Below are 22838 nucleotides of genomic sequence, written 5' to 3'. Positions count from 1 at the left end.
GGAGGACCGGGAAGAGGAGGGGGGCCGAGGGAGGGGCAGCGAGGAAGGCAGCTTGGAAGAGAAGCTCGCTGATTACAAGGTGAGGAGGAAGGCCGGGTGCCAAGCAGGCGTGCAGGTGGACTGGAGTTGGAGCACTACGCAGTGCCCGGGCCCTGGGCTGTATGGAGATCGTGCTGCTGACCCCCCCTCTCATTTCCCCAGGACAAGAACCGAAAACTCCGCCCTCTCTACGACATCCCGTACATGTTCGAGGCCCGGGAGTTCCTGCGCAAGAAGCTGATTGGGAAGAAGGTGAGCTGCGCCAGTCCAGTGAGGGCAGAGGGGGGGCTGGGGGCACCAAGGTCAGGCGGGAGTAGCTCTGCCAGGGAGCCCTGCGTGGCGGTCATCTTCCTGCCCCGTTTTTGCCGTGGGACCACTCAGGGAGAGGAAGGGGGCGCGTGGGCCTCGCTGAGAAGTAGTGCTGCTTTCTGAGGCTGTCCGGGCCTGGGAAATCTCTCTCCTTCCGCTGCAGGCGCCCCCCCACCACACCAATCTGGAGCAAGGTGATGTCACACATCCCTGTTTCAAGCCCTGGGTGCTGTTGCTGGCGGGGGGCCTGGGGGGAGAGGAACGGCCTTCCTTGGCGCTTCTGCCCCTCCTCATTAACTGCCTGCCAGCTGGGGGCTTAGCACTCCTGCGTGTTTGCGCGCAGGTGAGTGCCCAGAGCTGGGAGCAGGCCTGCCCTCGACCTGGTGCTCGGTCTGTGACCTTCTCTAACAGCAGCCACCTTGTTCCTCAGCTGGAGCAAAGCGGTCCCCGCCCCCCAGTTGCTCCTTTGTGGGGCCTGGAGCATGCTCCTAATTGACCTCCTAGGAGCCTGTTGACTTGCTCCCTGACCCAGCTTTACTCCTTTCCCACAGTCTGTCTTGGGAGGAGGGATGGACACACGTTGTGTAATGGAGAAGGGGAGGCCCTGGCCCCAAATAGGTGGTGGCACCTTGCTCCTTGCTTCCCTGTAGGGCTTCCTGGCCCAGTTGAATTGGCTCTTCTCCTATCCTTTGCCCTGGGGATCTCAGGAGGGTTCAGAGAGGGTTTGTGTGTGTGTGTGTGTGTGCGTGTGCGCGCTTGTGAGGGGGGGGGAGGGGGTTTCAGGATGTGACAAGTGGCTGCATCCCCTTGAACTCAAAAGCGGAAGCACGAGTGGAGTAAATTTGCAAGTCCATTTGCAAAAGTCATGGCGGTTACAGAATTTGACTGCTGGGGCAAGCCCTGGAAATTCTCTCTTCCGTCTTCACAGGAGAGCCACGAGCCAGTTGCGGGCAGCTCTCACCTCCCTGAGTTGCTTGCGAGCGGGGAGGGAACACAGGCGCAGACAGATGCTCAGGCAGCTGTGCTTGAATGAGGAGGGCACTCACTGCCTTGCAGTGCCCCTCCTCCTTCCCCACGTGAGCTCCTGCCCTCTCCTGCTGGGCCACATGGTCTGTTTCCCCTTGCGTGTTCTTGACCCATCATAGGGGCATTTTGAGGTTGCTGTCTAGGCTTTGCCGTAGGTGAACGTTGCTGCCCTGCCTCCCTGCCCCCGTGGCAGCCGTCCCCTTCTGAAGCTGGCCCGTCTGTCTACCTTTCTGTCCACGCAACACCCAAGCGGGATCCTTTAGCAACCCTTTAGCAACTCTTGGCGTCCTTGGTGGTGCTGTGAGGAATCCCTTTCTTGTTTTTCAGTGGGAGGAGTACCCCCAGCAGCAGCCAGGTGTGCCAGTCCACAGCAGGCACCCGCTCTTAGGCCTTTGGCCTGGGAGAAATGACCCAAGGGGAACGGGGGGGACGGGAGGAAAAAGGCACCGGCATCAGGAGTGACCGGCTGATTTAAAATGGCAGCCCTTTCCCGGATTGGCTGTGAGGCTTAGAGGCCGGGAGAGGATCTGTGCTCTTCCACGCGTGCATCTGCCTGGGGAGGAGTCGGGGGGGTCTCTTGGCAAGAACATCTGCCTGCCTCTAAGATTTGACCAGACCCGTTGTCGACGATGCTTCTGCTGCCGATCTGGCAGATGGCTGGGCTAGGCCGGGCCTCCTTGTCCCGGGCTCCTCCCGGCATCTGCTTCGTGCCCTTTGCTGTGGCCTTCTGGTCGGCTGTCTCGGCCTGGCTCCAAAGGGCACCCAGCCCCAGCCCAAAGAGAGCCTGCTTTTGCCCGCGGGTGGCCCTCCAGGCATTGGAGCCGCTGGCCAGCCTTGTCTCTGGCTGTGCGGCTTCGTGGCCCTCGCTGGGCGAAGTGGCTTTGTCCAAATGTCTTTTGTCAGCGCCACGTTTTTCACTTCAGATTAATTGGATTGAGCCAAGTGATAAAAAAGTCCTTTGTGCTAATGATCAAAAGAGCCCCTGGGCGGAGCTACCGCCTGATCGGAAGTGACAGGCTGAGCCAAGGCCGTTTGCGGGGGGGCAGGCTGAGCTGCTGGCCCCCCCTTTGCCACCCAGCGAGGTCAAGAGCAGCCCTGGAAGTGGATCGAGAGGCGTTTGGGGGTGGCTCGCCTCTGAGGGCTGGCGGCTGGAGGGTGGCGCTGCTCTGTCCCACCGAGCCGGGGGACAGGAGCACTCCCTCTCTGGTCTGGGCTCCGCAGCATCCCTCGCTCGGCAGGGGCAGCTGGCACTCGGCCCTGGTCGCCACCGTGCCCTTGCTTTCCGGCTCTCCCATGTGCACCCGCCTGCTGTCCTCGAGCCTGTACTGACGACCCGGAGAGCCTCCGTGCCCCGCAGTCCTGCTTGGGCAGCCATCGGGGCCCCCCGCCCTTCCTGAATCTCCTGCGTTGACCAGGTTTGAGGGGAGCAGCCCCCCCGGCTTCCCTGCTCCTGGGCCTGCCTTCACTCCCCTGCCTGGCCTTTGCTGCTGGCTGCAGCTGCTGCTCCTGGAGGGAGGCCTCCCAGCCCCTTGGCTTCAGAGGAGCTGGCCTGGTCGAGGGGGCCTTCTGGACGCCTTCCCCCTCGCTTGGATCTGGCTGGGGCTCTGAGGCCACGGCTGAGGCCAGTCGCTTGGGCAGCGGCCAGGGGGAGGCCGTGTCCTCGCGCTTGGCTCGCCCAAGGGAGCCCTGTGCAGCCGCAGGAGTGGGGGGCCGGCAGGCAGGGGCGTGACTCTCGGACGTGCTGGTGGCGGTGCCTGGGACGCGCTTGGCAGCCGAGGCTGGCGTCCTGGCCAGGTTCCCACTGGGGTAATTGCTCGGAGCCACCTCTGGCCTCCTCTTCTCTTTGGCAGGGGAGCGCGGCGACGGTGGTGGGGGGGCTGCCTTCCCGGCTGCAGCTGCTATGCCTTGCGATCCAGGCAAGGGGAGAAGCACTGCTCATGGCTCCGGGGGAGTGAAGGAGGCATCCCGGGTTGGGCAGCTTCCTGCCCGCTGCCTCTGAGGACGGCCACCTCGCTTTCTTTCCTTTTCCTTTCCTTCCCTTTATTTACGTCATGCCGTTTGCCTGCCCTTCCCTCCCTCCCTCCGTAGCCCCCAGAGGGCCCCAGAAGGAAAGCAGTCTGCAGGAAAAGTAGGCAGAAGGGTTTTGCTGGATCCCACCAAAGGCTGAAACACGTTTGTCCAGGGCAGTCGGATTTTGCAGCCCCTGCCCCCGGGTGCGGCGCCCGCAGAGAGCACGGCTTAGCATCCCACCTCGGTTGGCCGGGCTCCGACAGGGTGGCTGGAAAGCCGCTGCCTGCAGCCAGGGATTGCTGTGCCCGAGGCTGGGGAGGAGGCTGGGCAGTTGCCTGTTCCCCCTTGCCAGGTTTTGCCTGCCCCTCCTGGTGGGGGGAGAGCCTGTCTCTTGTCAGACGGGGGCAGCAGAGCCCCTTCCCAGGGCAGGCGACTCCTCTGTCCTCCGTAAGTGCAAGGCCTGGGCAGTTCCGCCCCTCCCTGCTCCTAGAGGCCCTGGGGAAGCCGCCAGCAGCCCCCCTTGCTGGAACGCAGAGGCCGCGCTGCAAGAGTGGGACCCCCCCACACACGTTGCTCAGCAGTTCTGGCTAGCCTTGCCCCTGACCAGGGAGGCTGGGAGATGTCCTGCCGTTAGAGCCGGTGGATGTAACAGCAGCTGGACTTCCCGGCCAGAGGGATACAATCCCCGCCCCCCAAACAGGTCCTGGATTTGGCACAGGGAGAGAGAAGGGAAGGAGAAAGAACAGACAGGTGCCCAGGCTCCTTGCAGAGGGAATGCAGAAGCTGCGAGCCGAAGTGAGCTTTATCTCCCCCCATCCCGCCACTGGCGTGCCAGGGAAGCCTGGCCCCTCCTGGGAAGACGGCTTTGCTCCAAGGGAAGAGGGGCAGCTGAGGGGAGGCACAGCTGCCGCTGCTGTGCACCTCCTAGAAGAGCTCCCCGTTCCGGCTGCTCCTGCCTCTGCCCGCTCGGGCATAGACAGAGTTTGTTTCCGCTGACAGGCCATTATCGGTGTGTTTCTGGCCGCCTGCAAACTCTGACAGTTGGCAAAGGGGGGAGAAGGGGGGTTGGGCTTGCCACTGAACAAGCGGGTTTTTCCCCAGTCTTGGTTTTTTCTTCCTTCTACTTTTGTTCTGCAGCACCTTCCCTGCGCAGCGCGGATTCGGTGAGGGTTGTCCTCACCCGCCAGGCAGCCTGCCTTTCCTTCTGGTTGGATTTCTCCGGTAGCAGTTGCCGGGCTCTTGGGTGGGAACTTTGAATCTGTGCGCGGAGGCGCATCTCTGCTCAGCCACGGCTGCCCAGGCCTTGGGACTTTATTTATTCATTTAATTCAGTTTCAGACCAGCGACTCAAGGATGCTGGGGCATGTACAGTCAGAAGAGAACAACCTATTATCAAAAAAAGGTGCAAGTCCGTAGCAGAAATCAAACCAAAATCCAGGGGGGTGCAAGCAGCATCCTACCCCAAAGCCTGGGAAAACAAGCGAGTGCTTACAGTTTGCAGAAAGCCCGTGGGGGGCGGGGGGCAGCAGTGCAGATCTCTAGGGGAGTGTTGTTCCAGAGGACGGGAGCTGCCACCAAGAAGGCCCACCACCTGGCTCCGCGAGGTGACATTGTTCAATCGGTCAAGGGGCTGCAGAATGCCTCCGCGCTACCTGATCTCACCAGATAGGCAGAGGCATGCGGAGACAAGTGGCCCTTCAAGTAGCCGGACTCCAGGCCATGCAGGGCTTTATAGGGGATAACCAGCATCTTGAATTGCACCCAGAAGCCAACTTGTAACCAGGTCAGCTCATGGAGCACCAGGGACACGTGCGCATATTGCAACACACCCATCACTGCCTGTGTCGCCTCATTCTGGACCAGTTACATCCTCTGGGTAGTCTTCAAGGGCAGCCCCATGCAGAGCGCATTGCAGTAATCCAATTTAGAGGTGACCAAGGCATGAGCGACTGTCTGAAAAGCCTCCCGGTCCATCTGGCACACAAGGTGGACCTGTGAAAAACTCTACAGGCCTCCTCCAGCAGGAGCTGTAAGTCCAACAGGACCCCAGTCTCGCGCACGGAAGTGCGAGCCCAAGCAAGACGGAAGATGGGAAATCGCTAGATCGAGGGGCCTTAATATCCACAGACGTTCAATCTTGGCAGGATTGAGCTCGAGGCTGCTCTCCCTCCGGGCACTGGGTCAGGACTTGGACAGCATTGCTTGGCTGGCCTGGGGTCGAGATCTGTAATTGTGTCTCATCAGCCTATCGATGATACCTGGCCCCAGACCATCAGCAGCGGGGTGGGGGAACACAGAGGCAGCCTCCCCCCAGTGCATCTGAAGAAGGGCAGCATCTGGAAAAGAGGAGCAACGAATTCTTAAGATGGAGACATCCTGGACATCTTTATTTGTGGGGGAGGGGGTAGCTCCAAAACACTCCTGCTCACTTGCGGTGGGGCTTCTTTGGAGGCTGAGGAGCACACCAGTTGTTTCCTCAGGTCCCTTGGAGCCCCTGGAATGGGGAAAGGGGGAGACTGCCCGAGGCGCTTGGGCTTTGAGGGGGCCTGGCGACAAGCCGGCTGCAGGCTTTGCTTTCTCCGTCTCTGCGATGGTTGGAAAGCCATTCCAAAGTCCCTCCTGCGTCTTGCTTGCATGCTTTGCGGGCGGAGGAGTCAGATCAAACCACGAAGGAGATGCCGCTGCCTCGCCCAGTTGCCTCCGAACCGCCGGGAGTCACGGAAGGCCATCGGGTGCAAATGTCTGTCCTGCCTCTTCATTGGGACTCATTGCCGAGGAATTTGGAGGCTCTGGAAGCCTCTCTTCTTTTCGTTTCTGCTAGCAACAGTCACGTGCCCTTGCACTGGAACCGTGCCTGAGGGCTGCCCCGGTGTGCCTCGCGTCCTTGTTCTGAAGGGGAATCTGACGGTGCCAGGAACCGGGTGCGCCGAAGGAGAGGTCCTAGAGGAGTCGTGTTCTTAGGCCTGCTGGGATGGCCGTGCAGGAGGCCCTCATGGTCGTTCTGGCGAGGTGGCTTCCCGTCTGGGGATGAGGGTTGGTTTCAGGGCACAAGGAAGAGGCGATCTCTCTTTGACTCGGAGGCACGCTGCGGGGGAAAAGGATGAAGGCTCCTTCAGCTGGGTTGGACCTGAGCACTGGTGCTGCCTCTGGCACGATCAGCAGTTGGCTGTCACTCGGTTTACGTGTCGGGCTCCCTTGTCGAGCTGTTCAGGCTTCTTATCCTGAGCATCGGTCTCCACGCTTACCTAGATTAAGTAATGGCAGATGGTGGCGATGTGCATGCGTCCCCAGTGTGCTCCAGCAGCCCTGCATTGGCCTTTTTTCCTGGCCTGGTAGGGGAGGGCTTGTGTACCCCCATCTTTCGCTTCCCTTCTTCATCTCCCGCTCTTGTGTGGTTGTGGCAAGGAGAAGAGAGGTCCTCCACCCTGGGTCAGAGCTGGGTCTGGGCATCCTTTGAAAGTGGTGTTGACGAAGGTCTCTCGCTCTGCTGTTTGCTAAGGAGTCTGATCTTTTGCAGGCTTCCCCTTGAGAAGGAATCCGCTTGTTAAAATCCGTCCAGCTCTATCAGGCTGGAAGACCGAAATGGGAGAGTATGCTGTAATGGGGAAATTGGCAGTTTGGATCCGTAACACAAGTTTATCCAAGTTCAAGCAAGAATGGCTCCCTTATATACAACCCAGCAAGGCAGATTTGAGAGCCAGTTTGGCTAGCGGTGAAGGCGCTGGGCTAGAAGCCAGGAGACCGAGAGTTTCCTCCGCCCTCAGGCACGGAAGCCGGCCGGGTGACTTTGGGCAGCCTCTCCCTACAGCCCAGCCCACCTCACAGGGCGGTTGTGGTGGGGAACACGGGAGGCAGGAGGGTTAGGTACGTTCGCTGCCTTGGGTTACATATAAAAAAGGCGAGATAACAATAGAATAATTTAGACATTTGGAATATGGTTTCTAGGACTTAAACAGAAACCAAACACATTAACGTTCAGCATAAGTATTTAAGCTGTGGTTAGCGGTTGGGGCTGCTCTGTTTCCGGGAGCAAGGCAAGCTTCGAATAACCACGCTTCCTGAATAAGCCAGAATTGGCTGGATTCACCTCACACGCTGACCCGGAACTATAGTTTGGGCTTAGGATGAGGCCAGCCAGACCTGGCTCGCCTGAGAAAGGAAATGCCCGGGGTCCCATGGCAGTAGGCTTCCTTTTGGCCTCCCCAGTGGAGTGGGCCCCCAGGAGATGGCCAGGCTCCCACGTTTGCCCGGCTATCTCAGGTCCTGATCCAGAGAGCGAGTGGTGGGCAGGTGTGGGCTTGGGCTCTCCTCCTCCTCCTCCTCCTCCTCCTCCTCCTCCTCCCGCCAGAGAACAAAGGCTTCTTGCCCCGTCCTGCATCTGGGACGGAGGGGAGAGTCCCTGGGCAGATGCCCTTTGGGGGCTGGGCAGATGCCCTCTCTGGGCAGGGCCACACCTGCTCCCTGTGATGCCTCCCGCTGGCTTCGGGCAGCGGCTGCTTGGTGACAGGCCTGGGAGCTCCGGGCTGTTCCCAGGCAGCCGGCGTGGGGCTGGGCTTGGGATCCCTCAGATGGCCTGTGGGGCTGGGATACAATTTTGCTTCAGGCCTGGCTTGCAGGTCGGTGGGTGAGTCAGCTTGACGCTGGGGCACCCTCCTCCTGTTGGAAGTCCTTGCTTTTCCATGTGTCGTTGGTTCGTGCCTGGGCTGTCGGCAGATGTTCTTGCTTGTCCCTAAAGTTGTAGCAGAGGTACAAAGCGACTGGTCTCGGCGTGGTCCGCGGCCGCCTGCCAGGAACGGCAAGCATGGCGCAGCCCCTGGCATCAGCAGGGTGAGGGAGGCAGAGTCTGCAGGCGTCGGGCTGTGTGCCCTGCGTGGGTGAAGAATCCCCTGTGCTCTGCCCCTTCCTGCCCTTTGCCGAGGGCCAGCCCTGGGCTCTCTTGGGGTGGGGGTGTGCTAGGACACCCAGCCAGGGACAGCTTGAGCTGCCAGAGGCCGGGCTGCTCCCAAACCATGGGCGGCCGAGCGGAGGCCTGTTCCTGCCAAGCGCGGTGAGGCTGCGGCTGCGGGAGAGCCCAGTTGGGCTCTGCTGCAGGGAAACAGGCCACGAGTCACATGGTGCCAGCTAAGGCTCCATTGGGGAGATTTCCTCTGTTTTTCAGGACTTTTTTGCATATCAGAGGTCAAGGGTGTTAGCAGGGTGAAGGGTACCTCCCAAGGCCTCCGAATCCAGGACTGACGGAGCAGCAGAGCTGCTGCAGCTGGGAGCCAGCTCGGCTTTGCCGTAGGGCCATGCGGTGCTGGGTGCAGAAGGACGGGCGTCCTGCGGAACAGGGCTGTCTTTCCAGCAGTTCATTCTGGCAGTTTTTGTGGTGTGCAAAATATTTGAATTTAACCTGCCTGTCAGAATAATGGCTGTCTTTTCTCTCTGCGTGCTGGTTATGACAAGAGTTTCACCTCAAGGGGTTATCTTAACTCGTACCCTGAATTGGAACACGATCCGATGCTGGCGCGGGTGTGCGAGTGATCCGCCTGCAGGAACGTTGCTCCTCCGTGCATTTCGGGGCTCGTTTCAAAGCCAGGCCTGTAAACAAGCCACCAGTCTTGTGAGCTGGGTGCCGTTTGCTGCCTCCAGCTCCGTCTGCCATGTTGGGGCTGCCTCTCGAACCCAGACCCGGCTCGAGTCAGCTGGCCTGCTGCAAATCTTGGAGGTGGGCCAGCCACGCTCGGCGGTCCGTTGGCCCGTCCTCCGGCGTTAATGATACATAGAGGGGCGTTTATGGATGGCAGTTTCAGTTTTCCTCGTAACTGCCACAACTCCGGGCGGGCTAAGACCCTCCCTCTGGGGGGTCGCAGGAAGGCCCGGCTTGACGACCAGGCCTGACGCTGGACGGCCCTGTCTGCAGCCCCTTCCATTTCTGCGCTGCCTCGTCCTTCCCCGGTTTGAAGGAGGAAGCTGCGTTCCTAAATCAGCGGCGTAAACGCATCCGAGGGAAATGTCCGAGTTCCGGTGCGGAGGGCAGCAATTGCTGCCAGATCTTCCTCCACAGCGGGGCTGCTCTGTGCCTGCCGTTCACTGGGGTGGGGTGAAGCCCTTTCCCTTGGGACCGTTTCTCATTTGGCTTTCTGGGGTGGGGGGTGGGGACTCAGGGGGCTTGGAAGGTGCTGGGGACGGGGGACTGGCCTGTCGCACAGGATGGTCCTGGGTGGATGGAGGCATAGTGGCCTCTCCTGGTTCGGCAGTGGGGTGCTTGCTCCCCGGGTCCAGGGGGACTTAACGGTCTGCCGCTCTGGACCACCCAGGAAGCAGCGTCGACAGAGCACAGCCAGCCCCTCCGGCCCCTTTCTGTGGCAGGGCCTCGGAAGGGCCCAGGGCACATTTCAGAGTTAGGGCCCACCCACCGGAGGCCTCTGCTTCGAGTCTGATCCGGACGGGGGGCTAGCGGCCCCTGCCCTGAGGCCAGGTTGTCAGCGTAACGTAGAAACGCGTGCGGCTTATTTCCCTGCAGGCGGCGGGCAGCGGGTTTGCTTCTTGGGGTTCCGGGCCTCCCAGTAGGGGGGCTGCTGCGTCTCCAGCTGGCAGGCAGAAGCCTGCTTCCTCTCGGCCAGACGCCAGATAGCGTGGATGACCTGAAGGCCGTTGGCACCGTTTCTGAGCTGCAGCGTTTGCCGCAGTGTCCCTGACCTTTTTCCAGGGCTAGAACTGGCGGGATGCGGGTGCTCGGCTCCATGCCAGGCTGGGAAGGCTGTGATGCCCACGTGGGGGTGGAAGGATTGGCCAGGCATGGGACGAGCAGAGCTGCCAACTGAGCAAGGCCAGTGGGGAGCGAAGGGCCTTCCTGGGCAGCTGAGCGGCAGGGGGCTGCTCGTGTTATGGAGGGGTGGGAGGCTTCTCACCCAGCCAGCAAGAGGCTGCCTGGGAATTACGGCACCCTCCTTCATACTCCCTGGAGGTTTCTTAGGCTGTTCTGTTTTATAAGTGCCCCCCACTTGCATTTATTGGGGGGGCCGCTCTGTGTCAAGGGAGGCAGGCCCTGTTGCAGCCAAGCGAGAGGAGGCCGTCTCCCCAGGCGAGACCCCCTTCCTGCATGCAGGGGTTGCTGAGCGGCGCTTCAGGCAGAGCAGGCCTGCCTCCCTCGTGGGAGGTGCTCTGGTCCCCTGCGCGCGGCTGCTGCGCCCTGGCGGTCGCCGGGCGGTCTTCATTTGCTTGTTTGTTTCTGCGGCCTAAGTCTTCCTGCCTTCCTTCCAGGTGAACATCACTGTTGACTACATCCGGCCGGCCAGCGGGGCCACCGACACGGTTCCTGCCTTCTCAGAACGCACCTGCGCCACAGTCACCATTGGCGGCATGTGAGTGTCTGGGCCCTTGGGAATCAAGGGCCACCCGCAGGAACACGGGGTGACAGCAGTCCAGGCAGAAGGGCCTGCTTCAGCCCAGCAGCGCCTCCTCTGCTCCTGGAAGGTCCCCCTGCAGGGACCCAATATGCAGCTCAACGCTTTCGTGCGTCCTGTGAGGGCCCCAGGGGCTTCGGGTCCCACGGAGCAGAATTCAGTTGCAGCCCAGCAGCTGAATGTCCTGTTTGGGCCGTGGCTGGGTTAACGCCTCAGCCGGCTGCTAGCCTGGCCAGTCACACAGGAAGCCAGGAGTCCCATGCTTGAGCCAGGAGGCAGAAGGTGTCCCACCCCCGGGTGGGCTGGCTCCTGCCCGCTCTGCCGAAGCGCTGAGCACAGCCTGCTTGTGGCTGTAGAGCAGGGAGGGGAGCGGAGCACGCACTGTGGGGCTCCGCTTGGACGTCCGGGGCCTCGGCTGCTGGCCTCGTGTTCCTTTGGATGGGGGCCCTAGTGGTCCCATCCTGCCTCGCCTCTCCTGGTTCCCCTGTGGCCCAAGTCCTGGGCAGGGGGAGGGCGCAGCCGCCACGGCCACAGCCACAGCCTGGATGAGGAAGGGGCTGCTGCCTTTTGTGCCTTTCCACCTCTGCCTGTCCTCGATGCTTGCCCCCCCCCCGTCTTGGCCCAGCCTACTTTGAGCTCTGTGGAGCAGCCCTGCTTGCGCCTCCTGCCTTTCGTGTTGCTGAAGCGGGAGCAGTGCCCAGCCAGGAGGCCCTCTTGACATCCGGAAGCTGCCCAGGCAGTGGCAGGCCAGCTGCAGGCCTGAGCAGGGGAAGTCCTTTGGGGCCATGGCTAGAAGCCGGCCCCAGCCTGCTTCAGCTGTGGGTGGCTGAGAAAGCCACACGTGTCTTCCTTGAGTGCTGGCTTTGGGGTTGGTTTCAAAGACCCCAAGGAAGGTTTGCCTGAAAAAAGATTGGAAGGGTTTGGAGGTGGGGCTGAGCCCCTTTACAGAGCAGCTAATCCTGATTCTTATTGGCTGTGCCGCCCTGGAAGGCCAGCCGGGGCACCCTCGTCTTAGGCACACTGGCACTCTGTCCCTTGTCCATTCCCACAGCCCAGGCGAGGGAGAAGTTGGTGCTTTGAAGCCGCTTGGAGTCCTGCCCTCTGCTGGATGAAGGGGCAGGGCATCAGGCCTCGGCTCGGACTCGTGGGCAGAGGCCTTGCATTGGAGCTCTCAGTGGGGCGGGAAGGAGGGCATCACCTGCCCGGCCCACAAAGGAGACCCCCTACCCGGCCCTTTGTGGCTAACTGCTGTTCTCGGTCCCTTGCAGCAACATTGCAGAAGCACTGGTCAGCAAGGGGCTGGCCACCGTCATTCGATACCGCCAGGACGATGACCAGCGCTCCTCCCACTACGATGAGCTGCTGGCTGCCGAGGCCCGGTGAGCTGTGGGAGAGGGCTGCGGTGGGTGGGCTTCTGCCGCAGGGCCAGACTTGCATTGGGAGGGGTGGGGGCAGAGTTGTAGGGCAAGGAGGGGAAACCTCTTGCTTTGTGTTCAGATTCTCAGCTCCCCACTGAGGCCCTTCCAAGCCTTGCTCGATTGCTTGGGACCAGCATGGAGGGGAGGTGGAAAGGCTGGTCCAGTTGGAGGGGGTTAGGGGAAAGATGGGGTAAAGGGCCCCCCAGCAGCCTCCAGGCGCCTTCAAATGTTTGATTTTGGATGCTGCTGGTTGTTGTCAGATCTTGGGGAAGAAATAAGCCAGAAGAGAAAGAAACGAAACCCTTCGTTTATGAAACCCTCTAGCCATCACCCCTTTTGCACTAGCGTAAGATTCTTCCTGGCGTGTAGAGCTACAATGGGGAACGTTTCTCTCTTGGGGCAGAAACGGGGGAGCTGTCCGGAGCATGCAGGCTGCTTGTGGTCAGCTGGTGCCAGGCTCCAAGAGAGAGCTGTGTCCCCCAGCCCCCCATTCCAGTTTGGGTCCAGTTTCACCATGGCCCGGTGAAGCCTTTTCTGTTTGTCCTGGAAAGCCTGCCCAGGGCTCTCCCGCTTCCTTTCTGCAACTGTCTAGCTCTCAGGGCCCCAGAGTCCTTGAGCTACCTCGGCTTGGGCTGGCAGAAGAAACAGCGCTTGTGGGCCTTTCAGCAGCCCAGCAAGAGTGCATTAAAAGTCAGGCTCGGAGGGGGCAGGAGGAAAGAAGAGCTTCGTCCAAAGCCTGCGGAAAGGGTGTGTGTGTGTGAAAGCAGGCTGGCGATCTGCCCATATAAAGGCTGCCTGAAAGGGGCAGCCTCCCTGCTTCACAGAAGGTACTCAGAGATGAAGAGGCCTGTGGCACACCTGAGCCTTGGGCAGGGACCTGGGGCTGGGAACACGGGGGCTGTCGCTTTCCGTCCAAGTAGGTGGCCTCCGTAGAACTCCTTTCCCTCACTGGGGAGCAATCCTGCATTCCTTGGAAGCAAGGTGGCGTGTATCCCCTGCCTTTCCAGGGGGCTTCAGGGTCTCTGCTGCTCCCAGAGGAGGTGGCAGTGCCCTGCCAGGGAGGGTTGGTGGGCTGCGATACAGCACAGAACCCCGACTCCTGGAAACATGTTGGCTCTTCTCTGACTCCGTGGGTGAGGCGTTGTCAGCCTTACGAGGGCAGACCAGACAGGAAACATGACCGGATGAGCTAATTCTACTTTATTGTAAAAGTACATTGACAGAATCTTGCAAGTCTGAAAGTACAAATCTCCCCCCACCCCATCTCCTTTACAGCCTAAGAAATTAGGGAGGGTCCTTCTAAGCTTCTTGCCCCACCCACTAGCCAGCTGCCAGCTGTGGGCTGTGTTCCCTGTTATCTAACAGTTCCCTAGGCAGCGCCTTTGGGCCCGTTCTTCCAAGGTCTTTCCCACATTATGGGTGTCTGCCCCGCCCCCCCCACTCCAAATCAGGCTCCTTAATGTGGGGCTTTGGGCTCCTGGGGGTTGCTGCCCCTGCCCCCCTCCAGAGCTTCCTGCCAGGAGGGGCCTTCTGTCTGGCCCTCCATGGAAGTCGGTGCCTCTTGAGCACTTGGATGCATCCCAGCTGATGCTTTCTCCCCAGCATGCAACGAGAGCCCTCTTGTGACCCCAGAAGATGGACCCCTAAGGGTTTGGCCCCCTAGGGCCACAGCTGCAGGGGACCAGAAGATCTGTGGGTTCCCAAGAGGCCACCCACCATGACCGTCCCTTGGAAGGAGGGGGTGCTGGCTCACTTAATGGGGAGCTCTGGGGCTGGAGAGCAGCCAGAGGCCCTGGCCTTCTCCTCTCCCTCTGGGCAGGCACTGCGGGGGCTCCTGGGTGCTCCTGACCCTTCCTTTTCCCCCAACAGTGCGATAAAGAACGGCAAAGGCCTGCACAGCAAGAAGGAAGTCCCAATCCACCGAGTGGCCGACATCTCTGGGGTAAGCAGGACTCTTGGGGGCAAAAGCTGACTTGGGCCTGGCCGATCGGTGCGCGGATCCGTGTGGAGTCTGGGAATGTCTGGGTCTCCTCCTCCCTGCTGCTTCTGTCCATCCCAGGAAGGACCCAGAGCATTGGTTGTCCGGGGGAAGCAACTCCTTCCCCCCCTTGCTTGGGAAGAGCCAGGCGTTCTCATGCCAATAGCCCCCCTTGGTGCCCTTTGTGAAAGGGGGTAGCCGATGGCTCAGCCGCTGGAGGGGGAGAAAGCGGTCGCCTTCTTGGCCTCGCTGAGACTTGAGATGTTGGGGTCAATGGGAGCACAGCCTTGGCCTCCCTCGGCCAGTTCGGCCCTTTGCGGTTTCACCGTCTTCTTCGGCACGAGCCTTTTCGAGGGGCGTCTCCCGCCTGCTCTTGGCAGGACTTTGGAAATGTGTTTGGGATGCTAATTGCCTCTTCGCCTGTGCGTGTGGCAGGCGGTGGTCTTGGATGACCTCCTTCTGTGCGAGGGAAGGGGAGGAGAGGAGAGGAGGGGCCTTAGCAGCCCCCTGGCAGAACTGGCTGTCCTCTTCCTTCCCTCTTCACTGAAATGCTCCCTTCAGTCTCCCTCGCTGGCCCGCTTGTTCTGGTGCCCGTCCTTAGTAGCTGAACCGGTTGCCTGGCAAGGCTGGGTCCTCTTGGGAGCTGCTGCTGCTGCTGCTGCTGCTGCTGCTGCTGCTGCTGCTGCTGCTGCTGCTGCTGCTACAGCTCTCTGCTGCTCTTCCTGAGCGCTTGTTGGGTGGGGAGGGGTCTTCTGGCATGCCTGCCCTGGACCTCCACTCCCCCGTGTTCTGGCTCCCGGACCAGCGTAAGGGCATTGTGCTGGTCGTGCAAGAGGCGCTGGCACGTCTCCACGGCTGCCCCTGAGCCATCAGCATCGAAGGAGCCATGGCATTCCCTGACCTGCAGCCAGTGCTTAGCAGGATGGGCCTATGTGTACCGCCACTGCCGCCGCCGCCTTCTCAGGACTAGGATCTGGGGGCTGCCAGAGGTACAGCTGGCACAGATGGTGGGATCCCCAAGCCTGTGTTCCTTAGTGCTCTGCTGCTGAAGTTGCTCCTTATCTCTGCCTTTCCCTCTATACTACCAAGGAGCTGCAGCCTTGGTGGTATAGAGGGTAAAGGAGGCGTCCTTGATGTTGGGTGCGGATGTTGGAGAACTGTTCCCGAGGTGACAAGGGGTGAAACATGCCTCACGTCCCAAGCAAGCAGAACACGTGCAGAAGCACCTCAGGCAGACGCCTCCTTTACTCTCATGGGTATTGGGGGGGGGGGGGCGGGAGGCCAGCGCAATCGGACTTGCAAGTTTCTTTGATTAAAGCCAATCTCAGTCAAGCGTAATTCTGGTCTTCCCATTGATTTCCTGGTCCAGTCTACCTCATGGGGCAGCCGGCAGGGAGTTTGGGGCCTGAGCCCACCTTTAATTTCCTGCTCTTTCCAGTAAGGGAGAACCGGGAATCTGTGCCTGTTGTGTGGAGCTCTGAAAATGGTCCCCCTGGTCCCGTTGCCTGTGGGGGTGCCCCTTTCTGCTGAATAGCCATGCACAAAGTGGGCCCCTTAGGAGGACGTGAGCGGGCAGAGATTGATTCTGGCAGTTTGCAACAGGCTCCGCGGAGGCCTCGGCCCTTGAAAGGGTTGCCTTGGTCCTGGGGGCGCTGAAGAAGCCTCCCTTGCCCAGGGACGGACCTCCTCAACAAGGAAGGAATGTGCCCCCCACCCGAGGGGAACAATGCTGATCTTAAAAGGATCCTGGGAAAATCTGTTTCGGACTGGGATAGATGGCTCCCATTGTTACCTGTGCTGATGAGGAGGACCTCAGGCCTCTGTAACGATGCTCCCCCCTTAACCTGCCATGTGGCCAGCAGGTCGGGGGCCCCCTTTGGATGGTTTGGAAAATTTTGCCAAAACTCTCTGTGAAATCCTGCAAATGTGAGAAGCTCTGGACCGGATGAGGGATCTGACTCTGGAGAACCCGTGGCCGTCTCTGGTGTGCCAAAAATTACGTTGGAATCGGCAAGCCACGCTGCGAGACTTCCAGCCGGGAGAGGAGGTCAGGCCACTCCTCCCTTTCCTGGCAAGCAGATCACTAGCCCATGGCAAGTGCCTTTTCCTCGTGTGATGCACCAGCCTGGCTGGTTACAAAATCCTCCAAGCAGACATGGCCTAGCACAGCCAACTTGGCACGTCAGTTTGTGCGAGGTGATAGTTAGGATTAGGGTGACTTTGGATGTTCAAGATGGAGGCTAAATCCTAACCCAAAATGGTAGTTAATGGAACTGGGTTTGTAACACAGAAGGCTGGGGGAGACGTGAGAGCAGTCTGCCAGGGCTTGAAGGGCTGCCCCAGGGCAGGGGTGGGGAGCCGTTCTCCAGAGCTGCTGATGGCAGGGCAAGAACCAGGGGCAGCAGGAGGAATTGGGGTCCTAGGGGCTCCATCCTAGGAGGTTCCCAAGCAGAGACTGGAGGGCCATTTGTCCGGGGTGGTCTGAGGCTCCCTGCCCCGGGTGGGGGCATTAGATGAGAAGGCCCCCCAGACCCCTTCCAACCCCAGGATTTTTTGAATGAATAAAGAACGAATGGAACCCGCGGGTCAGGCTTGTTCCAGCTTGATGCTATGGCGGGTTCCTGAGATGGGTGAAGACAACGTTAGGTCTCTGCCTGTAGCCTCTCACAATCATTGTCCTTCCTGGATTGTCTCAAGAAGGGCTGGGATAACAGCAACAGTGTTGGATCTACACCCTCCGCAAGCCCAGGAGAGTTTATCTCGTTTCCCCACCAAGGGCATTCCAGACCCTCCAGAAACATCCCCCCCGTGCTACCACTGGTCCCCATTGAGCAACGAAGTGATCTGGTTGATCAAGGAGCATGCATGGCTGGTGCCTTCCTGTCCCAAGGAAGAGATGAAACCCAGAAGCCTGAGTGAGGGTGCAAGGAGAACAGCAGTCTCCTTGGGAGTAGGCTGCTGTGTCCAGGAGCGGGTATCTTCAGGCTTGGTGCTTGATGAACTTAAGATTGGGAAGGCCACAAATTGGCAGAGGAAGCTACTCAAGTGTAGACACTCCCCTGGCGCTTCAGAGCCTTGAAATGGGTCCCTGCCCTGGGGAGACGGAAGCTTTCCGGTGGGGAAGCAAGAGCTACTCGGGTCGAGGAACGGCTGCCTGAGCTCGGCTGGCCTTCCAGGTCTGGTGGCTCGGCTCGGCTCGGCTCTTCCGGGTCAGAGGGAAGAGTCCACAGACGCTGCCCTGGGAGCTTCAAGGGGCCAGGGTGAATAAACCAACCTGGCTCCAGGCTCCTTGCGGGGTTTGCCTCGGGACCCTTGCAACTGCTTGCCGGCTCCCTTGTGGCTGACCAACGTGGCAGGGAGGGTGGGGTGGCACTTATCACTTTGGGCTGCTGCTCCTCCCACCCATCCTTTGGTTCCAGAGGGACCTCCCGCTTAGAGCGGAAGCCGTCCGTGGCTCAGACTGGGCACGTGGGGAGGAGGAAGGAGCTGCCCCTGGACCAGCCTGGGGAGAGGGGCAAGGATTGCTGCTCTCCCTTCGCTCTTGCATCTTCCCCCAGGCCTGATGTGGTCCGGCTTCTCGGGGGGAGAGGACCTTCCTGCTGGATGGCCGAAGCAGGAAGGGCACAAGCTTGGTCTGGAGCGGGAAGGGCCAGGGATTGGCCTGGCAGGTGGCTGGCCGGGGCCGAGGTCCTGCCGCGCAGCCTGATGGGCCAGCCGGCCAGCCACCCAAAAGAGGCACAGTCTTGGCTGGGCACGGTGCCCTCTGCAGGGCTGCTTCCAGCCGACCCTTCCAGAATGCAGGGTTGGCGAAAGGGCTGTGGAAGGCCCCCCCACCTCCTTATTAAGGAGCCTTGATTGCATTTGAGCAGCTCCGTTGTGCAAATGAGATGAGCAGCACTGCGCCAGCTAAGCAATTTGAAGCCACCTCGGTAGGCAGGTGATCTAATTTCAGCCTGGTGCCTGGAGGCATCTGATGAGAAGCGCCACGGCTGGGTCACCTGATGTGATCCTGCAGCTGAGCACATTCTGGGGCCTGCCAAGAAGAGCGCAAGATGCTGATGAGCTCCTTGAAAGCATTTCTCTTCCTTTCCTCCCCACCGTGCCCCCCAGAAGGAAATAGGGAAGGTTGGCTGGCATAGCCTCTCCTTCCCTGGGAGGTGTGTGTGATCCTACCCTAGAGTAATTGACTAAATAATTCAAATCATGTAAGACAAATGTGTGCTCACTCGCTTTCTGCTTTCAAGCTGCACATTCCTTTACAAGTTTGTGGGAGCTGCTGTGGCACAGAGACAACGTGAGTGCGCGCAGGTCCCAGTCCTTCTACCAACCCCTTGCCTAATTTTGCATAACTGGCAGCGGTTCATGTAAATGTAGAGTTACGATTCTGTTTTCCTTCCTTGCTGTTTGCAGATAATTAAGACTGGGTGGATATTAAAATAATAACAAAGCCTTTTGGCTGCCCCTCTGGGATGGGCCTCCCTGCGGAGACGGTGCTGGGGAGGGAAGAGCTTCCCAGGTCCTCCCACAGTCGTAAGAACCAGCTGCCAAGTGAGCACCTGGTGCCTTGCCACTCACACCTGGCCCTCCAAGGCCGCCCTTCTTCTGGCACGAGCTGCCCAACTGCTCCTCAGAGAGGCTGCTGTAGGTCTGCAGGAAGGCCGGCACTTCGAGAGCCTTGGTGTCTGGGGCTGTAGAATCTCTTTGCCCCAAGGGTTGCAGTGCCCAGCGAGCACCCGTTTGCTCTCCAGGCTGGGACCCCAAGGCCAGACTGGCTTTCCTTAGTGAAGGAGGAGAGATTGTGGCTGCTGACAAGCCGCAGCCGTGCCGAGAGCTTTGGCCGAGAGCAGGGCTGTGCTGCAGTTCTGCAGCCTCCTCTGTCCACCCCAAGGGGCTGGGTGGGCCTGATGGACAGGCAAGGGCTGCCCAGGCAAAGCATCCTGCCGCAGTGGTTCCTCCCTGGCCTCTGTGACACAACCTCTAGCCCAGCGATGCACAGCAGGAAGGAGGGACGGGGGAGCTCTGTTCTGCTTCTGGCTGAGCCGCAGAGTCCCTGGGACGCTCTCCTTGGTGGGGGTAGGCCCAAGACAGGAAACACGACCAGATGAGCTAATTCTACTTTATTGGAAAGCTACACTGACAGAATCTTGCAAGTCTGGAAGTACAAATCTCCCGCCATCTCCTTTACAGCCCGAGAAACTAGGGAGGGTCCCTCCTCGCCCTGCCCACTATCCAGCTGCGGGCTACGCCCTCTCTTATCTGACCGCTCCCTACGCAGCGTCTTTTGGCCCCAGGGTCTCCCAAGGTCTTTCCCACATCCCATTACACGTGCAGTGCCCAGCTGTGTTCACACGGCATGGGGCGCTCGTCAAAGAAGCCCACTTAGGGGATGGCCTGGTTCATACCACTTGCTAAAAGAATGGCTAGGTTCCCACAACACACCGAGCCAGCCGAGACTCATGTTGCGGGAACCTAGCCAGAGACCAGGAAGCCAGCCCAGTGAGAAGAGGGGTCTGCGGGCCACCCCGCTTGCCCTGCGGCAGAGGCCCTCCTGCGCGGCTTCCTCAGGGCCTTTGGGCGAAGTGGGGTGCCGGGGGGGAGCAGGAGCAGGCAGGCCGGGAATGCAGCTGCTGGCCACGGTCCCTCAAGGGGCCTCTCAGGGCAGTTGGCCGGGGCAGACCAGTCTGGAGTGGAGGGTGAGGGTGCAGGGGTGCCCCTCAAGCGGGCTGCCCCCCGCCTGCAGCCTGCCCCTCGCCCTGCCAGCGGGAGCAGCAGCCGGGCCGAGGGGCCTGGCGCCAGCACACCCTTCACGGGCCCCTCCTCTCTCCTCCTCAGGACACCCAGAAAGCCAAGCAGTTCCTGCCATTCCTGCAGCGGGCCGGCCGCTCGGAAGCGGTTGTGGAGTACGTCTTCAGCGGCTCCCGGCTGAAGCTCTACTTGCCGAAGGAGACTTGCTTGATCACCTTCTTGCTGGCAGGTGAGGGGGTCTTCTTGGTGCTCCCGGGGGGGGAGGGAGGCAGGCGGGCAACAGCCCCCGGCCTGTCTCTGGGTGACGGCGTGTCTTCCGCCCTCGGTCCGGTCCGGTTGGGAAAGAGCCGAAGAGGAATCGGGGCAGGACGGCGGCTGGCTTGGTGAGGCCTCGGCCCAGTTCCTTCCCGACCCCAGCTGGAGCGGCTGCGGTGGCGTCCTAAGGGCAGTTCTGTCCGGCAGCCGGCCGAATTCCGCTTCGGGGATCCACGTGATGGGGTTCCAAGTGGGATCCTCGGTGGGTGGGTGGGCGCACGCTTGCCGTCCCCCAAGCAGCGAGAGCTCCTTGAGCGTGAGCGACTGTTAGAAGCGAGCGTCTGAGAAAAGCCTCCTGACCCAAAGGGCAGTCTGAGCGGGAAGAGCGGTGGGGTTCTTTCGGGCAGAAGCTCCTGCCCTGGGCGAGAGGGGCGCTCTGCCCGCTGGGATCTCGGAGGTCTTTGGCACTGAACTACTGGGTGAAACTAACTGCGGGCCAGCCACGCCGGGACACGTGTGTGGGTATTACTCCTTGGGCTTCTGGGCTTCTCCATGCAACCCCACCGCGGGTGCTTTAAGTTCTTCCAAGACTAATAACGCGGCAAACCTCAGTGAGCGTATTCCAGCAGTCACCGCCGATACCGGGTATCCTCAGCCTGCCTCCTGGCTCCATGTCCTCCGGAGCCATTGTGAGTGAACATCCAGTTCTGCCCCAGAGGCTCTCCAGAAAGCTGGCTCTTGGCTCTCCTCCAAAACACTAACTGGGGTGGTGCCCTCCTCTCCGGGAGTCATTCTTGATTCTTGAGCTAAGAGGCGTGGCCAGTGGCTCCACAGTTTTGCAGGCCCTGCCACATTTGTGGCTTTGTTTCTGTTTCTCCTGGCAAGGACAAAAGCCTTCTGTGCATGCTCTGAGGCCAGGGGTGACCGCTCTCCGCTGACACTGGCTTGAGGTATCCTCATCCTTCAGCATGGCTGGGACTATCCAAAAGAGAATGCTAGTCACCCAGGAAAGGCTTACTTATTTCGTCAGCCAGCTGGTTATTGACAGCTGTTTTCATGCCACTTTGATCAAAACAAACCTAAGCGGCTTACAGAAGGAATACACCATAGGTAACCTTACCACCGTCAACAATTCAGCTTCACAAAAAGCAGTGCTCAGTAGCACCCACACATATCCCAAGCGTGTAAGTCAGTAACTCCTTGATCCCGGAAGTCCGCTGAAGTAACCAGTTTTCTGAATATTAGTAGTGAGGTGCCGGTGCTCTCTCTGGGGGCGACTGGTTCCACTGGAAGGGAGCTCTGGCAGAGGATGCTTGCTCCAAAGCCGCCCCCCCCCCATATCTTTCCAGGTGTGGGAACTCTGGGTGTAGTTTCTGTACTGGCCCACCTTGGGCAGATTCTACTTGAACAAAGACACCCAGCTTAGAAGTTCTTACTAGCACCGTGAGTCGTCCCTAGTAGCCCAAGCAGCTCCAGGAGTGGTGGGGTTTTATGACAAGACTGGGAAGTTTCCACTGGTGAATTGTTGCTGCACCAGTGAAGTTTGGTGGTTGGTGGTTTTCAGCTGGTTTTCAGGGACAGTCCCAGGCAGAGTGCATTGCAGTAGTCCTTCTAAGAAGAGATGGGGGCGTGAGCCGATTTAGCCAGGATCTCCCATTCCAGGAACAGCCGTGACGGGTACGCCAACCAAAACTGGGCTGAGGCCTTCTCAGCCATGATCTCCGCCTTCTAGCAGGAGCCAGGAGTCCAGGAGAGTTACAGTCCAGCTGCTTCCTGGGGAGCACAGCCCAACATTGAAGTCTGGTTTGGGCTAAGTCTCAGCCTGTTTTTTCCTATCCAGGCCCTCACCGACTCTGGGCACCAGGTCAAGATTTCTGCCATAACTCCCATTTGGTCTAAGGTAGGGGTACAGTCGAGTATCATCTGCATAGTGAGGATACCCCCCCACACACCATTGAATAATCTTCCCTAGCAGCTACATACAGTTGTTAAATAGAATGGGGAAAGGATCAAGCTCTGCCGTACCCCATATTGGAGTGCCTGGGGGCTCACCCTCTCATTCCCCCAACACACTGGCTGGGACCCTCTTTGGGGTGTTGTGGTTGCTCCTTTCAGATGTGCACAATCTTTTTGTATTCTCTACTTTTAAATGTAAGCCACCCAGAGCTGTCTGGAGCCGAACAGCCTCTAAATTTAATAAAACAAAAATAAAATACCCATTCAAGAAGGAGCAGACCCCCTGGAGAACAAAGGCTCTGACCCCAAACCCTTGCAGGCGGTCCAGAAGGATACCGTGGTTGATGGTGTTGAAGGCCACAGAGAGAGATCCAGCAGGAACAGTGGAGTCGCTCACCCACCTGGGTCCTGCTCTGGGTCATCGGCGAGAGCAGCCAACACGGCTTCCACCCAGGGCCCAAACCTGAACCCTGGTCAAAACGGGTCCAGAGCCCTTTGTGGCTGCCTTTGTTCTCAACAGCCTTCCCCCAAAGGAGAGGCTGGGCACTGGGCGGCAGCTGGATCCAGGCCAGCCCTTTGAAAAGGGGCTCTGGCATCTCCCCCTCCCACAGGGAGATCCTGTCCCCTCCCCTCCCTGGCAGCTCATCCCAGTCAGGGTAGGGGTCTTGCCCCCAGGTGGCGGAGCGCATCTCATCAAGGGTTACGCCCACTTCC

At 59.9% G+C, this 22838-nt stretch overlaps 1 protein-coding gene across 1 annotated transcript in view; it reads left to right on the top strand.

Moving 5' to 3' along the window:
- The window catches only part of SND1 (staphylococcal nuclease and tudor domain containing 1), a 135504-nt gene that overhangs the window by 57792 nt on the left and 54874 nt on the right, over positions 1-22838 (top strand). Inside the window, exons 11-15 of the mRNA XM_088129042.1 lie at positions 202-291; positions 10630-10730; positions 12041-12151; positions 14060-14132; positions 20001-20142. Of these exons, the coding sequence (XP_087985168.1) occupies positions 202-291; positions 10630-10730; positions 12041-12151; positions 14060-14132; positions 20001-20142 (517 nt within the window). The remainder of the gene's footprint in view (positions 1-201; positions 292-10629; positions 10731-12040; positions 12152-14059; positions 14133-20000; positions 20143-22838) is intronic.

The sequence above is a fragment of the Python bivittatus genome, unplaced genomic scaffold (genome assembly GCF_059951505.1).
Source record: "Python bivittatus isolate LINGU-HERP-01145 unplaced genomic scaffold, Pbiv_v1 ctg000730_np1212, whole genome shotgun sequence".
Lineage (NCBI taxonomy): Eukaryota > Metazoa > Chordata > Lepidosauria > Squamata > Pythonidae > Python > Python bivittatus.
The sequence above is the reverse complement of the archived record's forward strand: the minus strand, read 5'-3'. Positions and strand labels throughout refer to the sequence as shown.